General features: G+C 42.3%; 1 protein-coding gene across 1 annotated transcript in view; it reads right to left on the bottom strand.

Moving 5' to 3' along the window:
- The window catches only part of DNAH6 (dynein, axonemal, heavy chain 6), a 239,152-nt gene that overhangs the window by 64,022 nt on the left and 155,693 nt on the right, over nt 1–19,437 (bottom strand). Inside the window, exons 45-54 of the mRNA XM_005882406.2 lie at nt 17,503–17,657; nt 16,800–17,031; nt 13,781–13,933; nt 11,716–11,856; nt 8,846–9,088; nt 5,708–5,875; nt 4,861–5,096; nt 3,549–3,810; nt 1,088–1,215; nt 250–442 (exon numbers count right to left, since the gene is read on the bottom strand). Of these exons, the coding sequence (XP_005882468.1) occupies nt 250–442; nt 1,088–1,215; nt 3,549–3,810; nt 4,861–5,096; nt 5,708–5,875; nt 8,846–9,088; nt 11,716–11,856; nt 13,781–13,933; nt 16,800–17,031; nt 17,503–17,657 (1,911 nt within the window). The remainder of the gene's footprint in view (nt 1–249; nt 443–1,087; nt 1,216–3,548; nt 3,811–4,860; nt 5,097–5,707; nt 5,876–8,845; nt 9,089–11,715; nt 11,857–13,780; nt 13,934–16,799; nt 17,032–17,502; nt 17,658–19,437) is intronic.

The raw sequence follows: 19,437 nt of genomic DNA, 5'->3' as shown, positions 1-19,437 counted from the left end.
GGGAAAGGGAGGGGAAGGGAGAGGAGGGGAGGGATGTGTTAAGGAAAGGCTATGGGTAGACCATCACTGGCTGACGGGAGAGGGGAAGGGCTGTGAAGGTAGAAATAAATTTCTGGGTGGAGAACCTCCAGAGTGGACAGCCTCCATCTAAACTCAGGAAAAGGACCCCTTCCCCCCGCTCCCCCCTCCCTCTGCCAGTCCAGTTTCAGCTGCTTCTCCTCACTCCTTAGAGAAGGCAGGTGTACTCACCAGTTGCCGGTACTGGGCTGTGAAGGCCCCGTAATAGGCCACACAAGCTGCTGCTATGAACACGTTCCCGATGATATTCGATAGCTCCTCGTCGAATTTATTGATGGTTTCTTCCCATCGAACTTTCTCATCTCCTAAGGCAGCCGTCAGCTTTCCTGCACGTATCAGACGTGCTTTTGTCAGGGCCATATTCCTTGCTGGAACATTTTAAGGAAATCAGATTATGTTACTTAATCTTTTCCTAAAATAGAAGTTTATTCACCTGCTTCTGTTTATAGTAGGAATGAGCACTATTTAAGCACTCTCTCTGTGCTATCTACTTATTTTCTGAATCAAATGCATGTGTTGCTTTATGTTACAATGTAACATGCCCCCAACAAGCCATATTCACATATAGGAGTTGAATCTATACAATATTCCAGTTCTTCTAATTTTATGTTAGGAGGCATTTAATGCACTAGTCTAATGGAACTACGTCCTGAATGTTGAATGAAAGCTGAGATATGACTGACTGCCTTAAAACTCCTTCTATTTTTGCCCTGGCCTGTTTGACTAAGTGGTTAGAGTGTTGGCCCAAGGACCGAAGGGTTGTGGTTGGATTCCCAGTCGAGGGCATGTACCTCAGTTGCAGGTTCTCCAGGCCAGTGGGGGTGCATGCGGGAGGGAACCAATCCATGTGTCTCTCTCACGTCCATGTTTCTCTCTCTGTCTCTCTCTTCCCCTCTTACCTGCCTTCTTCTCTTTCTAGAACTCAATGGAAAAGGCAAGCAAGCAAACAAACAAAAGTCTACTTTTGAAAATCAGGCATTTCCTGACCAAAATACATTTTACGAGTTACTTACTCAGACTTTCTTTCTCACTCACGCCCTTGTCATATTCATCTTGTAAGGCCTGTATTTGATCTTCCACTTTTTTTAGCAATGCTCGCTTTTCTTTCAGGGTAGCCATAGTAATGTCAAGTTCAGCCTAATAAAAGAAAGTAACTATGCATGAATAGGCCCCAAAAGAAGGTGAAATCTGCCCATTGATAATTCATTTTTTAAAAAGTAGGGTTTATGTTCCCTTTGTCATGTCCTCAAACATTTTTGAGATGATATACAAAGTTGAAACAAATATGAAATCCCATAAGAGAAGAGCAGAAGCCAACAGCTGAAAACAGAACAGAAACAAAACCCAACGCAATGAATCCTAGAAGGAAAAGAGAAACAGATTTACCAAGTGTTTGGGGTGAATCAGTGACTACACTGCATTACCGACTTTAAACGATGAAACACATGGAATATCCCTGCAATGGTGAAACCTGATCTTTCCTGACTAGTTCTCAAGGAGCAGGGCCTGCACACCACGGCCTGCGAACCAGTGCCCGCCTGCTGCCTGCTTTTGTATGGTTTGTGAGTGAGTGGTTGGGGAGAAAAAAATAAAAAGAACAATATTTCTCAACACATGGTGGTTGTATGAAATTCAAATCCCAGTGCCCACAAATGAAGTTATGTTGGAGCACAGCCATGCTCATTCATGTGTGCAGTGCTGATGGCTGTTGGTATGCTGCAAGGGCAGAGCCGAGTAACTGCAACAGAGACCCCAGAGCCAGCAAAGCTGGAAGCACTTACTATCTGAATCTTCTTTTAAAAAATATATTTTTATTGATTTCAGAGAGGAAGGGAGAGGGAGAGAGAGATAGAAATATCAGTGATGAGCATCATTGATTGGCTGCCTCCTGCACGCCCCACACTGGGGATGGAGCCCACAGCCCGGGCATGTGCCCTGACCTGGAATCGAACCGTGGCCTCCCGGTTCATTGGTGGACACTCAACCGCTTAGCCACGCCGGCTGGGCTATCTGAATCTTTATAGAAAAAGTGTGCCAACCCCTGCTCTACAGCCCCAGTTCCTGCAGTAACCACTAGATGACCACTTCGTCCTGCTTGGGACCTCACTTCTGATTGCGGATTAAGCTAGATTTCAGAGCCTCAGAGGGCACTGTCAAGGGTGGGAGTAATTAGAAAAGGGAAACATAGAACATCTGATCCTAGAGCTAAAAGGGACCGCAGAAATAACAGAGGCAATGTGAATATACTAAGAATTCATTTTCCTTTTTGCTGGAAGAGGATTGATTTTAGAAGTCATTTCTGGAAAAAAAAAATTGCTACAAGGTGGCTAAGAGCCCCAGTTATGGGGCCAGAAAGATTCTTCCCCAGCCCAGTTCTACCAATGTCAATACCTGTGAACTGAGTGTGTTGGTGGTTTTGTTAGGCCTCAGTTTCCTAACCTATAAAATGGGGATAATAGCAGGTGAGGATGAAATGAGATGGTACATGTGAAACTCACCCACAGCTCCGCACATTGTAAAGAACTCATGAGGACACTCCTGATGTCAGGTTCTCAGGGGTCGACTCAGGAGCAAAAGTGAAACACCTGGGGATGCCCTGCTCTAATTCCAGGAACCCTACCGAGTGTCCTGACTGGAAACGTGCCCCTGGTCCTCAGCCTCCCACCCAGCCCTAAAAAATGTCCAACAGGTGCTGGGCTCGGCCTGGAGCTCTGACAGCCGCCTCTGCTCAGGCTCCCCTGCTTGTGCTCTGCCTCTCCAACCCTCTACCAGGCCAGACTTCCCAAAACACAAAGGCCGCAGGTCTCTGATCACAACCCTGTTCCTTATCGCCTTGGCCTGGTATTAAGGGGCTTCCATCGCATGGCTCCCCCTGGTGGACCAACCTTATATCTTCCCCTACTTCACATCCTCAATCTCTCTGGTCTTACTCCCTGATGTGAACGCACCATGCTCACTCCTGCCTCCAGCATGGCCCCTACTGAAAAAGTCTTTCCCAGTCCGCTGCTTGAACCTATGGGTGGGACGTTTGGAAATGGTAAGTTCTAGAAATCATTGGAAAGAATGTAATTTAATCTAGAGCCCTCTGCTTTCCTTTAATTCATGTGGAGAATATTAAGCTGGATACCCAACACATTCATCATAACAAAATAAATTAACTAAGAGGTCAAGATGTAAAAATTTAAAAATTGTTGAAGAAAACATGGACAAATTCCCTATGTTCTCAAAGTAAGGAAGGCCTTTTTATGTATGTCACAAAATTCAAAAGCTATAAATAAAAGCTATAAAAAAAGGTTTTTTACATGTGGAAACAAATAATCTATGCTAGCTATTTTTTTTTTTAAGACAGAAACTAGAGCACTGTTACTATCTACATTGCTTAGGGTCACAGGGGCATGAGAAAGGGAGCTTGAGTGACGGGTGATCATGGCCTTTGATTCTATAAAAACATCACAACACAGATAACATACCTGCGCGGCACGGAGCTTCTGCCTCTTTGGTTCAACTTCTTTGACCACCCGAGAGTACAGGTCCATGGCTCTCACCCACATGCACATGGATTTACATGCTTTGGATACTTTCTCTACTTTCTCAGGCACAAAATCAGGATTGTTAATATACTTTTGAAGCTTTGCCAATATCTGAGGCTTTATGTTTTCCTTATCATATTCTAAAAGTCTTCTGAGAAAGTTAGAGTCACCGAGAAGTTGCTTTGCTGTTGGCCAATCAGGCCTGAAAGACAGAAGTGGTAAGTTAGTAGCACTGTAATAAAAGAGCATGGGAACCAAAAAAATGCATTCCTTGGAGAACATTAAGATATTATCCCAATAAGTGGGTAGTTTTCATCTCAATACTATAATCCCAGTAAATGGTGGTTATGTACACCATAATTTATGGCAGAAAGGTAATTGGATGGCTGATGTTTTGTACTATCCAGTTTTAGCAGGGAACGAATCATAAAATCATAGAGTTTTAGAAATGTAAGGCAACATAGAAAAACAAGTTTTATCACTAAAATGCCCCAGGCACTCACCTTTTAACCTTCTGCCAGGACACTACGAATCACCTTCTAACTGATTTTATGTTTCTTAGTCAACCTTACCTCCTGTGAACTTTTGCCAAATTGGTCTTTCTCACATGAAAATCCGATTTTGTTGAAAATGTTCAATGGTTCTCAGTGCCCTGTGGCCAGGGCTCTCCATCTGTGCTTTGCAGGGCTGCCAGGCCCCACTGAGGTGCTGGCCAGAGGGTCTGGTGGAAAGCCTGGCATGGGAGTGCTCTAGTCCTCTTCCCTTGCTTTGATTGGTTTTACAAAGAAAGGTTTCTTATAATTTTTATTGAAAAATAAAAAGATTATATTACTAAAGAAAGTTTGAAAACTACATGTCTACAAACAGTATGTGAGACCTTTCATGATGTAATCCCTGCCTTCCTGCCTAGCCCATCCCATCCCATGAGCATGGAAGGTCGCTGGGCTCTCTCTACACTCCCATTCTTCGCCTGAGCATCATCTCTCAAAAACCCCACTCACCTCTCCCCAGGGCACTCTGATCTCAGCCCTCCTGATACTATGCAACTTTCTCATGTCTTGAAATTAATATTTTTCATGTCTGTCTTTGCAGCAGATCGTATGTGCCTTGTTAAAAAAAAATGCTTGTTGAATCAATTTGTTGAATGACTGCCCAAATCAATGAGCGGGTAGAGAAGAGAATGAACACTGAAAAAAAACTGCAAAGAGATTCCACCAGGTGTTTCAGCAATACATGATTCTGGGTTACTCACTTGGCATTCAAGAGAATGGAAATTGCTTCCATAACAGTCATGACCAAGTCTGGGGGCTTCGTAAAAACTCTGATTTCAGATATATCGGCTTTATCTAAGGAGTCCAGTGCTTTATTGGCGGCATCGAGTGCAGGCAGAGCTTCTTCAAGGTCTCTCTGAGCATCATCAGCTATTGCTTGGGTTTCTTCAGCTTTGACTTTGGCCACTGCTTCATCTTCTCGCACAACGCTACGGACCTAACCATTGAAATATGACTGCTTATGTGGTCTCAATATTTGAATTTCAATACTTAAAAACAAAGCCAATAATAATGTCATATTTGCCCCTTTGGATTAGACCGGTGAGGAAAGAGGATTAGCTACACTGAATTTTACCCTTTCCTTACTGCATCTCATGCTATGTTGATAGAATAATGGAGAAAAAGTTAGAGTAGACAGTTCCTTCTAGGAGAAGAATAGGTGCTTTAGGTTTATAGGCGGCACTTTTCTTACAACTCTCTCTTTGGGTTCCCCTCTTTTTTTTTAAAAAAAATATGGAACGCTTCACGAATTTGCATGTCATCCTTGCGCAGGGGCCATGCTAATCTTCTCTGTATCGTTCCAATTTTAGTATATGTGCTGCCGAAGCGAGCACTGGGTTCCACTCTTTAGGTGCCACTCTTTAGGTTCACTTTTCTTCAGGGAGAGAATCTGACTGTTTTATTGAGGGGAGATTGTTTACAAGTTAAAATCAATGCTAATTATTTTAACGACATGGAAGATAAAAAATCCAATCATTTGTCATTGTACATAAGTGATCAGTTGGTGATTAAAGCTTTCTCACCCACAAGTCAGGTTATTCAGCATACCTGATCAGCATTTTCTTGATCCACTGCCAATTTGTCCATCAGTGCTTCGACATTTTGTGATTTTGTTAAAAGGACAGGTTCTAAAGCAGAAAGATCTAATTTCATCGCATCTACTAGTATGTTGGTTTCTAATAGCTTGGTAAGACCATTTGTCACCCGTTCACGTGCCTAAATGACAATGAAAATATTTATTATAATGAGTATTATTATAATGAGTATTTACTGAAATCTCTTACTCATGCAATAGAATTTTACATCTGCAGAATTGGTAAATCAGCTTATAATATTTAAAATTGTGACTGTATGCCCGACCAGCATGGCTCAGTGGTTGAGTGTCGACCTATGAACCAGGAGGTCAAGGTCGATTCCCGGTCAGGGCACATGCCTGGGTTTCGAGCTCGATCCCCAGTGGGGGCCATGCAGGAGGCAGCTGATCAATGATCTCTCTCATCATTGATGTTTCTCTCTCTCTCCCTCTCTCTTTCTCCATGAAATCAATGAAAACATATTAAAAATAAATAAGTAAGTAAGTAAATAAGTAAATAAATAAATAAATTTTTGACTGTAAAGAAATCTTCAGGGAACAGAACCCTAGGAAATGGCCTTGACATTCACCATAGTAGGTCTGAATCCATGCCCCCTGACCACTGGAGTGGGGCATTACTGGACTGTGGGCTCACTAAGGGCCCACCATGTATTATTTTTATTTTCTGTGGTTGGTTGGTAGCATGTTGAATGAATGAGGGACAAGTTCAGGTAGAAATTCCTGGAGGCCGAAGCTCTGAGAGCTGGGACAAGAGAAAAATTTTGAGATGTCCTAAATTAAATTACAGCAGACTGGAGGGTGGGAGGAAGAGACAAGGAAAGTTAATCAGTTAGTAGCTACGGGTCTACACTAACAACAGACTGCTCATATTCCTGACAGTATGTTGAAACTTTTAATCGACTTCTGTGTGCCTATTTCAGCGACTATTTAGGCAGCTCCCAGGCACCAGCATATCTTGCTTATGCTTGAACATTCTGGACTATTGCCCAAAATAGTCCCAAAGCATTAAATACTTCTTTTTGATGTACAAGTCACCCGTTCCAGAACTTTCCCAACTTCATCTTCCCACAACCCCCTTATCTGTATCCAATGTAAATTCTTTCAAAATAACCTACGTCTTTCCCCCCAAACTCATTGTATACTAGTAAAAGAGCCCTGTGAGCTGTTGGACAGTGGATGTATATTCTTTTCTCCACCCAGCTGGTGGTGGTGTAGAATGCAGCTTCTGGGAACCTATTTCAGCGACTATTTAGGCAGCTCCCAGGCACCAGCATATCTTGCTTATGCTTGAACATTCTGGACTATTGCCCAAAATAGTCCCAAAGCATTAAATATTTCTTTTTGATGTACAAGTCATCCGTCCCAGAACTCTCTCAGCTTCATCTTCCCACAACCCCCTTATCTGTAGCCAATGTAAATTCTTTCAAAATAACCTACGTCTTTCCCCCCAAACTCATCGTATACTAGTAAAAGAGCCCTGTGAGCCCCTGGACAGTGGATATATATTCTTTTCTCCACCCAGCCCTGCTGCTGGTGGTGTAGAATGCAGCTTCCGGGACCTGGTCCTTTTTCTGGCTAGGATGTGGCTCAATAAACCCTTTCTCTCAAGACAATGTTCAGCCTCAAAGCCTTGAAGGTTTTTTTTTTTTAAACACTTGTTTCCTCAGGATGGTCAGCAGGGCTGAGAACCCCTAGGGAGAAAGTGTCCTAGGTACTTCACTTAGGTTGGTGGATCTAAACCCTACTTCTCAGTGGTTGAAAACTTTTAACTAGGATGGAAGGGGTGGCATCTGGTACAGAAGACACCTAGGAATAACACTTTTGGAGGTGAGTCAGAAAGCTTGGTTGAGATTGACAGGTTTCAAAAATCTCTGCCAAGTTCTTTTACATTTACCAGATAAAAATCCACCGAAAAACATTAAAAATATATAAATGGTAAATGCTTCCATTTATATTGTGTTGAAAATTTTAGGTCATGTGAATAGCCTGATGATGATGACAATGATGATGACGGCGGCCACTATTTTCTGAGTACCTCATATGCACCAGATCATATACCAAGTACTGCACAGTCTTATTTAAATTCTACAACAATACAAGAGGTCGGTAGAGATATGTTTAACCTATTTTCTACTAAGACCTAGAGAATTTGTAAAACATGCTTAAGGTTGGATAGGAAGAAAGAGGCAGAGCATGGGTTGTACACAGTCTGCCTGACAATGAAGTCTCTACTCTCCATAAGAACTATTGGCACATTAGATGACAAAATCCCCATCTCCGTTGCCTAACGAAAGTTTTCTGGTGACTAGCTCTCTGCTTAACTTTGATGCTGTTACAATGTCCATATCATTCTACTGAGTCAATGACACTCATGTAAATGATAGAAGACAAAGCATAAATATTAAGGAAGGGGAAGACTCGTGGACCGACAGCATGAAACAATTTTTTGTCATATTGTAGGTTGCCAAGGGCACTTGTCAGGATGGAGAGGGCTCCAGCAGGTAAGATGGCACATAAACCTCCCACTCATTCTGGAAAAAGTTTTGAGTTCAAGCAATACATTTTTTAAAAAGGTATTTTTATTGATTTCATAGAGGAAGGAAGAGGGAGAGAGAGAAATATCAATGATGAGAGAGAATCATTGGTTGGCTTGCCTCCTATATGTCACACACTGGGGATTGAGCTCACAACCTGGGCATGTGCCCTGACCGGGAATTGAACTATGACCTCCTGGTTCATGGGTGACGCTCAACCCCTGACCCATACCAGCCGGGCTAAGCAATAGAAATTTTTAAAAATGATTACATATATATTTATATTTGGTTAATTCTCACCCGAGGATATTTTTTCCCATTGATATTTTTAGAGAGAATGAAAGGGAGGAAGCATGGGGGAGAGAGACAGAGAGAGAGAATCATCGATGTGTGAGAAACACATCCATTGTTTGCCTTCTGCACGCACCTTGACTGGGGCTGGAGATGGACCCAGCAACCCAGGTACATGCCCTTAACTGGGTCTCAAACCGGAGATCCTTCAGTGTGAGGGCTGGTGCTCAAACCATTTAGCAACACTAGCCAGGGTGTTCAACTTACTGAAATCAACTGCTTCTTTTTATCACTGAGCATAGTCAGGTAGAGATTGATGAGTTCCAGGTAGGAGGTGGGCGTGGTATAGTACCGTCTCCGTAGCTCTGCGTAATAGCGTTCTGCCATATTGGAGACACTTAAGTGAACATTCACACACATGAGAGAAAGCTTTTCTTTTAGTTCATCATTTCCGGTGTCAATATGTGAGAAAAATGTCTTTGATACAGAAAGAAGTGCTTCTCTGGGCCACTGTAAATAAAGACACAGTTTGGAAAATCTGTTGCTCATTTCCATAGTATGTGACCTAACAAATAAGAAAAATGTATATTTCACCTGGTTTACTCCTACTCATGTCTATGATCTATATATAAAACCCTAATATGCAAATAGACGAACGGCAGAACAAGCAAACAACCAAACATATGTGTGCTGTGTGCTGACCACAAGGGGTGCACGTGGAACATGGCGGGCATCAGCAGCAGGCGGCAGAGCGTGAAACATGGCAGGCATTGGCCGCAGCAGGATGGTGAGCGGGGGCGCCAGACCAAGGCAGGGCACTGGTCACTGTCAACAGGGCAAGTCTCTAGTGGTTACTGAACATTCTTTGCTCCTGCATGCTGAGGTCCTGCCTGGTGCTCGCACCCACTGCCGGTGCCTGGCACTGGTCCCTATCGCTTGGCGCAGTCAGCGGGTGCAAGCAGCAACTGCCAGCCCTGACCGCCCCTCAGAGCTTCTCCACCTCCCCATTCCTGACTGCGCTGGCCCCGCTGACTGCGCTGGCCCCGCTCACACCTGTTGCTGGTGCCGGCCCCAATCGCTCCGTGTCATCAGTGGGTACGAGCGGGGCCTGCACCATCATTGTGTGGGAGCAGCGGTGGGAGCAGGGCTGCCAGCAGACAGGGGACCAGGGGCCATGGCAGGAGGGGCCAGGTGGGGTCGCAGAGGATGGGCCGAGACCCACCCCAATGCCCACTGCAGCCTTGTGCATGGCCCACAGTTCCTTTCAAGGTGCACGAATTTGTACACTGGGCCCCTAGTTATATTATAAATTCCAATGTTCTACTTGCCAACTATACTATCTTAATGTAAAAAGAAAACCAAAGTGAAGGTCTAGAGAAAATGCCATTTAGTACTTGAGTAGTTCTAATGGAAAATTATTTTTAAAGGACTAATGAAAGTAGTTTCTATTCCCACTAAGGAAGCTTAGGATCTGGTGCCAACACAAAATAAATTATTTTATTGCCATTAAAGGAAAAAAGTTTGTGGATCAGAGTAGAAGGAATTAAAGAGATTGTAAATGCTATAATGATGAGATAAAGCTGGCAAATCTAGATGTCTGAGGAGATATGAAAGAAGTATAAATATAGAAAGTGTCAAAATTAAAATATGGAGTTAATAGCAGCCATACAAAAATCAAAGGAGAGTTACAAATAGAGTAGCTAAGAAATAGGCATACATTCACAAAACTTAAGAGATACATATTATACAGCACAAAGCTTCATATAACAAATAAGAATCTAAGAAGTTTCCTCCCAAGACAAAAATGGACAAAGCAAATAACAGGTGATTTTATTTTTGCCTTTATATTTGTAATTTATATTTCTACTAGATGCCTGGTGCACAAATTCGTGCACAGGTGCGGTCCCTCAGCCAGGCCTGCAATCAGGGCCGATTGGGGCTGTCTCATTTTTTCTGGATCATTTCCGTCAGCACACATATGTGCTGTTTGTATTTCTCACTTAAAAATACTCTTCTCTTCACTACACATACCACTCTAGCTATTACTCATCTCCTGGTGCTCCTTTGGGGAAAAACGTCTTGAAAGAGTTGGCAGTCGTCCCCCCCTTATCCATGGGGGATACCTCCCAAGACCCCCATGGATGCCTAAAACTGTGAATAGTACTGGACCCCATACATACTATGTTTTTTCTTCTTCTTATATATAAATACCTTTTCATTTAATCCTACCAGACCTGAGGCCCTGAACCTAACTGTCCCCTATACCTGGGCTCCTGAGCATTAAAGAGAAAAAACCAACATGATATAGAAAAATGTTAGTTACATGCAAACAAGTGGTTAGAATAAGATGGAACTTGGAGACATTGTAGAAAATAGGTCTACCTTTCATCTACCTTTCATCTAGCGCCAATATTCCACCTTTGTGTGGAAATTACCGAAAAATCGGTACAGCGGTCTGGTAGGGTTAAAGAAAGCACTTAATGGCTTCTCTTTGGCATATCTGAACTGCCAGCACCACTACTACTGTGCTTTGGGGGTCATTATTAAGTAAAACAAGGGTTACTTACACATAAGCACTGTGATACCTTGACAGTAGACCTGATAATGGAGATGTCTATTAAGTGACTAATGGGTAGGTAGTGTATACAGTGTGGATATGCTGGACAAAGGAATAATTCATGTCCCAGGAGGGACAGAGCAGGATGGTGTGAGATTTCATCACACTACTTAGAATGGTGTGCAATTCAAAACTTACAAATTATTTATTTCTGAAATTTTCCATTTAATATTTCTGCACTGAGCTTGACCCCAGTAACTGAAACCATGGAGACTGAAACTGTGGATAAGGGGGTGCTACTGTACTCATTGTCTCAGATTCCTCTTCCCTCTTCTCTATTGAACCTTATCTCCCATAACTCTACTGAAACAGCTCTTGTCAAGATCACTGATGTCTACATTGCTAAATTCAATAGTCTCCTCTTCCTTTATAAATTCTGCCTTGCCTTTGTCTGATAATTGTCAATGTCATCTCTTGCATATGAGTAAATTTTTAGAGGGCTTTAAAGCTAGTGCCATATTACTCCTTTAAAATCAAGCAAATCCAACTTCAGAAAGAGAAGTCCTGGGGAGTCACCAACCTGGACAAACCAGTCAATGGTACAGCAGTTCACAAGGGATGGGAACATCCGGCATCGGGACCGGAAGGCCTCTCCCACAGGGCTCATACAGAGAACAATGTGCAGCTTCTGACGGACTCTGTTAATAAAGTATTGAAACACCTGCCAAAAAAAGAGAGATAATTTTTCAATTTAAAATAAGGATGAAGCAACAATGAAAACAAGTGCTGGCTACCAATATCAATTAAAAAATGTCAGTGAAGTAAATGTGTAAATTATTTTGTTTAATATCCATTCCAACCCCTCTTGTCTGGAAAGACTAAACATGACATTTTTCAGACTCCTTTGCAGCTACAGTCTGGATGTGATGAAGATTCTCCTCACCAGTGCACTTATGAGACCCCTTGAACTAGTGGAGGGTGGTATTTACATGAAGTTTTGCTCTGCGGTGGAGGACCATTGGGGGAGAGAGACAGGGTGCAGGGCAACATTTTTGGCAGGTGCAGAGCCTGATAGAAGTGGTATGCACCTGGAGCCACTATCGCCAGACGTGGCTCCTGTTAGAGGAGGTCACGGAGAGGACATGACTTCTGGGTAAGCCATCAGCTGGTCACCCTCCCTTGTCCTTAGATTGCATGTTCTGCCCACTGTTCCCACAGCGGGAGCCATTTCAAGGACACAGTCTTGAGAGAGCAATGTGTTGTAGAGACCATCTGGACAATAGACGTGGCAGAGCCCAGGTAAGTCCTCTATGTAAACTTTTAAGATTCTGGCGGGCAGTATGAAGATCTACTCACCTTGAGCCCAAGACAAAAGTTCTCTTGCTTATCTTTTTAAAAAATATTTTTTTCTTGATTTCAGAGAGGAAGGGAGAAGGAGAGATAGAAACATCAATGATGAGAGAGAATCATTGATCAGCTGTCTCCTGACTCCTGCAGGTCCCCACCCCCCACTTGGGATTGAGCCCACAATCCGGGCATGTGCCTTGACTGGGAATCGAACTGTGACCTCCTGGTTCACAGGTTGACATTCAACCACTGAGCCACACTGGCCAGGCAGTTTTCTTGCTTATTAAACCTACTACCTACCAATCTGCAGTGCTCTCCCTCTTCCTTTGTTCTCTCCTTGTTCCCTGTGTACAGGGACCAATTTCATTTTCCCCCAGGAAAATGTGAACGAACAGCTCCTATTTCAGCTGCTTCCTGACAGGGTGACGGATGCATGGCTTCGGAGCTGGCAGCTGAAGGAGCAGCATTCTGATTGGGTTAGTGGCTTCCTGGCTCAGCAGGAATGGGTGGCAAGGCAGCAGCTTCCTTGACCATTGACTTCTACAGTGTGCATTTCACATCATTCCAAGGAATTCAGCCTGGAATCCCTTTCTTTGGCCCTCCCTGTGATTGTATGCCTGGAATTAAGCCATTTCTACTTACATTAGCCGAAGTAGACTCTGCTGTCTATGCCTATAAGCCCTGATCTAGCAGTAGAGGAAATTCTCATGAAAGGACACAGAAGACATGAAAAATGGCCATAAAGTTAAAGAAGGTGCAGAAAGAAAAAGGAGTGGGGTAGGTAGACAAACAGCAGCATATGGATTAGCAGAGTGTGCCAGCTGTGGAGAGGGAGAGGGAGAGAGAGAGAGAGAGAGAGAGAGAGAGAGAGAGAGAGAAAGAAGAAGAAGAAGAAGAAGAAGAAGAAGGAAGAAGGAGAAGAAGAAGAAGGAGAAGAAGAAGAAAAGAGAAAGTATGCATTTCTGTTTTAGTTGTGCCATAACCTAGCTGATAGGCAGGGAGTCAACAGCACTGGACTCCTCAGGCAGGGCACTGAGGGCATGTGAAACATCTTTGGACAAGACTATGACCTTCATGGGGCAGTAGGGTTTCTGCTTTCCACGGACTTCGTTGGGAGTCTGGTGAACCAATGCTTTGAATGCAGGATATAAAATATCAAGAATTACTAAAGAAACCAATTATACTGGTAAAGCAATTCTATCCACAGACCCCTTAAGGAGATTTGTGGACCATTTTTAAAAAGGCTAAGACAATTTTTTTGTTCTATAAAGCCGTATAGCCATTCTCACATGTCCTACCTCATCCCTATTTCCCTCGGAAATTCCGACTTCTTTAGCTCTTGGTCTGGTGGCTGCTAAAACCTGCTCCAGTTCATCCTTTTCAAATAAGTTAGGCACTTCACCTGAGTTCAAGATGTTATTTATATCTTCTAGGAACTCTTCCACTACAATCTGTAGAAGGAAGCAAAGTGATTTATTATAACTCATTCAACTATTTTACATTGTAAAGTATAAAGCAAATATTTTTTTCAAAATTCACATTCAGTTAGTTTTATCTTTAAGAGAAGATAATCTTAAAAATTAGATAGACTCTTAATATTTTAACATAGCAAGTACATTGATATTTGGCATCACCTTTTACATGGTTTGGTCATATGTGCAAGCATTTTATAATCTGCTCCTTTCAGTGAACATTCTGTTGTAAATATTAATCCACAATTCTGTAGTGTACTTATCATGTTTACAACCATTAATGGGAGCATAGCACACCATTGAGCTGATGTGCCATACATTTACATAAACTTAGATAGTTTACAGTCTTACGTACATTATAAGAACATATTTAGGCCTATAGTTTTTCTCCCTGGCTGGATTATTTCCAGGGGATAAATTCCCAGGAGTGAGATTAGCAATTAAAGTATATGAATGTTTTCTAAATTTTGAAAATTTCAAAGTTTCCTATTCAATTCAAGTATGACTTCATTAACCTTTAACATGTAATGTTGTGGGGAGTGTAAATGTTTCCTCTGGGAGAATTTAATTTGCAGTCCTTTGATTATTACTAGTAGCAAGGGCAAATATTATTCCATATTTCTTAGTTTCCGTTAAAAAATCTGTTCAAACTTTGGAACCATTTATATACAGATGGTCCCTGACTTATGATGATTCAACTTACCAGTTTTCAACTTTACAGTGGCATGAAAGAGATACGCTTTCAAGAGATATTCAACAGTGTATTCAAAATGGGCTTTGTGTTAGATGATTTTGCCCAACTGTAGGCTAGTGTAACTATTCTCAGCACATTTAAGGTATGCTAGGCTAAGCTATGATGTTCGGTATAGAGTAGGTGTATAAAGTGCATTTTCAATTTATGATATTCTCTGCTTACAGTGGGCTTATTGGGACATAACCCCATCATAAGTTGAGGGCTGAGAGCTCCCCTCAGCAGTGGGCAGGGCTATGGCTCAGCTCCTCTGCCTGGGCAGGGTAGGGAGGCAGACCAGGTTCCAGAGATGGAAAGGCTTTTTGTTTGAGAACCCCCACTCAGACAGACCTGTGCCCCTGCTCGGTTCTCTGGCAAGACTGTACCCCTACCTTGGCTTCGCAGATGAGCAAAGCTGCCGCTTGAAACGACTACTTGGGCGCTGCAGGTAGGAACGCAGTCTGCCAAGTTCCAAGTGCTAATGGTTGTGAGTCCCCCAACCACTCAGTGGTCAAGGCCTGCAGATTCCCCCACTGTCCCCATGATGTGAGACTGCAGTGAACCTCCCAAGAAGTGCTTCACAAGGAAGCATAACCTGGCATTCCACCTGGGCTCTCTTTTCTCACTGGAGGAGCTGTAGGCTCAGGAGAGACCTCCTGGTGTGACGCTGCACCAGCATGTAGCCACTCCGTTACCTTTTAATGCAGTCCGTCCTCATCTCTGTGGTGCCCAGGGGGGTGATTCAGCCTCTGCCCCTTGTTCTAGGTTTTCTCAGTGGTATCTTGTCCATGAATAGTTGATAGTTATTTGGTGGGGGGGTGGGGAGAGAGGTGATGGATAAAATTGGGAACAACCTATACCACCATCTTGGTGATGTCCCCACTTTGTAATTTTGTTCTGATGTTATTCTGATATTGTTAGATTGTTTATCTGCATTCTCATGTAGCTCTCTTAGCATCTTTAGGACAACTATTTCGAATTATTTGTGGGGAAATTTGTGGATCTCCATTTCTTTGGGACCAGTCGTAGGAGGCTTACTGTATTCCCTCGGTGGAGTCATGTTTCCCTGATTCTTCATGAACTCTGTAGCCCTACTTAGGTGTCTGCACATTTGAGGAAGCGGCCACCTCTTCCAGACTTCACGGGCTGACTTTGGTGAGGGAAGACTTTCACCTGTGGTGAGGGGCACCCTGGGGTTTGCTATGACCCCTGGCTGGTAGTACAGTACAGGAGGGCAAGGGTAGAGGTGTTTGATAGCACGGGGTCGGGGGTGGTAGTGTTATGCCTCTGGCTCAGGTCACTGGGGCCCACAGTGTCAACGATTATGTGTCTCTCGGTCAGCACTGCAGGGGGTCTGCCCTGGCGGCAAGGAGTACTTGGGTCCTCAGCCGTGCCTCCAAGTCCTGTGGCTAGGAACCAGGGCAGGCATTGGCGGAGGTCAGAGCATGGGTGTTTCTCATTTGTAAACAATATTTACATACTCAGATATGAACTTACTGCATGTCACAGATGTTAAGAAATTTTCCCCATTTTATGAATGGATTTAATCCCATTTATATGTGTTTTAAAAAGTAAAATGAACTTTAAAATATTTATGCATCAGATCTATTGCTTTCTTATTCCCTGGCTAATTTCTATAAAGGTTTCCCCCACCCCGCCCCACCCTTAATGTTAAGATATGCAAGTGTAGTGAATGTAGAAAATTCTCTACTATAAAATAAATTTAAATCAGTGAAAATGGTTGTTGTAGACAGATGTAAATCCTATTTTAATTTTTAAGTTAATTTAACCCAAACACATAGCTGTTATTTTTTTCCCTTTCTTGAGAAAAGCCTACATCCCTAATTGATTTCACTTAAGGAATTCCTTTCTTATATCTACCTCTACAGAAATAGTCTCACTCCCTTAACCTCTGATGATATTTACTTACTTAGAATTTAAAGGGGGAATAATAGTTGGTAAAAGAAATAAAAAATGTGCTATAAAAGTCTTTTACAAGAGCCAAGACATTTGTTATCCGAGGGAACAAGCCCCTGAGCTGCATCATTACTCTTCAGGCACATACATGATTGTAACCCTTTCCTGTTCTGATACTTTGGATACTGAAATAGGTACCTGTGTGTCTGTGAAGAGGAAAACCATGTTCTTGTCCTCTACACCAGCCAGTTTGTACAACTTCCTCAGGTCTTCATGAAAACTCTCATAATTATATCCCCGACTCAGTTCAATCTGTAAACATTTGTAACCACATATGTGAGCTGCAAGTCTTGTGAGAGACTGCTTTCCGGTGCCTCCTACTCCGACAAGCAGGGCGTTGCCTCTCTCCTGACGAATCATGCGGGCAATCCTGCAGGAAGCAAAGCAGAGAAAGAGCTATTTCAACTGGACAGATGTGGCTTCTCAGAGGGCCTGCCCCAGTGTGGAAGGCTGGCGGCCAGCCAAGTGTCATCCCTGCATTAACTTGTTTTTTCTATAACCTTGAACTCCTTTTTCTCTAGGCATGCATATAATCAGCCTTGTTATACTGTACTTGAACCTCTGTGAACCTTATTAGACCCTTTTTTGTAATGATCCATGATATTTAAAACAAAAACCAATCTATTAAAGTTTAGCAAAAAATAACAACCTTGGGGATTCCATAGAAAGTTCATACATATATATGTAAAATATTTCAAAACTAACTTAAATTATACCAGGATTTGTTATAGACCTTTGTCCATCTAGTATCTATGTAAAGAATTCTGCACAGCTTAACCCTTACATTTTAATACAAAACAAATTAGAATGATGTCTTATGGGGCACCTTTTAGCACTCTACCTGGTAACGTGTTCTATTGCATCCTGGAAGAATACCAACTTTACTTCTTTGGGATTTGTAAGGTTATAGTCATCAAGATAGTCCTGGAGAACATTTGCGATTTTCTCCATATCAGGCAAGTCATTATAAATCCGATCAGACTTATCTGCTCCAAACTATAAGATGATTTATAGGAGAAGAAATGAGTTGAATAAATTATGATACAGAAATATATATACCACACATGACCTTAGCAGGGAACATTATTTTATCTATGTTGTTATTTAATCATTTGCTTACATATATGCTAGAAGCGTTTTCAAAACAAGGGAACTGGGATTAAGGAAACTCAGATTTTTGTGACTAGGTGAAAATCCATTTCATTTAACTTTTTCAACTAGTATATTGGGAGTTCAGTTTTGTTTGCCATAAAATTGACACAGGAGCTCAGGCATACATTTAAACATTTTCTCACTATACATGACTCTGGTTTCATAATTTTGTTCCTAGGCTGTTGACTTCAGAAAAACTATATGAGTTGAAAATGATGCCTGGCAGACTATTATGGTTATAAAATCATGCCAGAACTACATGTAGTTTCTACACAGCAGCTACCCAATGAGTAAATCATTGAGGATGAAATGTGGTATAAACAATAGGGAACTGAGGTCTTGTTTGGACCTATTGATGATGTCTTTTATTTGCTTCAGCAACTGCCCTGGGGGCATGTTCATTTGGTAACTTTGACTAAAATGCCCGTAGGCAATGCAAGAAGAGTCCAACTGTTCTTTTCCTTTGCTTTATTCCCCTATCCTATATAATAAAGAGCTAATATGCTAATTAGACCAAACAGCAGAATGACCATCCAGATGACTTTCCAGATGAAGCCGAGGCTGCGAGGGCCAAGCCCCTTGCAAGAATCAGGCCTCTAATAATATCTTAATATCTCTAGAAACACAAAGGAAATATAACCCCACTTGAAAACAAACTTTGGACTTTGTGTTTAATGTAATAAATATATAAATATATTTTATACAAATCAATGGTTTCTCCTTTTTACTTGTCAGGGGTTACCAGAGTGGTGAGGGATTGCATACGTATAATACAAAGACGAGTTCATTCACCTGTTTAATCAGCAGTGACTAGCTCCATGCTAGGATTTAGGGTGAACAAGGGAGGTATGGCTTTTCTCTCTCACAGACACTAAGAATGTTGAACCCAAAGTGTCAACTTGTAAAACAAGACAGCTGTCTGTCAACAACGGCAGGGTGCTTGGGTGGAAGACTTATTCTAGGCAGGTCTAGAGGGTAAAATTAGGGCCCATATGTGGATGCTGTTGGGGCAACAGACTTGAGGAACTTAATAAAAGGAAAATTTTGCTGCGAATTAGAGCTCCTCTAAAATGAAGAGGGCAGCACTGCTCACCAGTGAGCTCCCCATTGCTGGAAGCATTTGAACATAGGATGCACAGGTACATGCAGTCAGGGGGAGTCCAGTCCTGAGTTAAGAGACTAAGCCTCCTTACCAATTAAATACCTGATGGGTCTCTGATTCAAACTATTATCAAAATGAATGTAACTAGATCAGGACTCAGCAATCTTTTTCTCTAAAGGGCCAGATAGTAAATATTTTAGGCCTTGCAGGCTATATAGTCTCTGTTACTATTCTGCCTTGTAATGCAAAAGTAACCCCATAAATAGTATAAGTGGAATTATGTGGCTGTACTACTATAGAACTTTATTTACAAAAATGGGCAGAAGGCCGATTGGGCCTATGGGCCATAGCTTGCTGACCCCTCATCTACATCTTTAATTTTCACAGGTGTAGAGTTCATGTAGAATGTGAACCTGAACTTTATAATTTTCAAATTATAAGGTTTATAATTATAACATTTATATAATTACTAGAGGCCCGGTGCACGAAATTCGTGCACTGGGGGGAGGGGGGCCCTCAGCC

This window comes from Myotis brandtii, unplaced genomic scaffold (genome assembly GCF_000412655.1).
Source record: "Myotis brandtii unplaced genomic scaffold, ASM41265v1 scaffold714, whole genome shotgun sequence".
NCBI lineage: Eukaryota > Metazoa > Chordata > Mammalia > Chiroptera > Vespertilionidae > Myotis > Myotis brandtii.
Note: the sequence above shows the minus strand (reverse complement) of the source record. Positions and strands in the feature narration are given on the sequence as shown.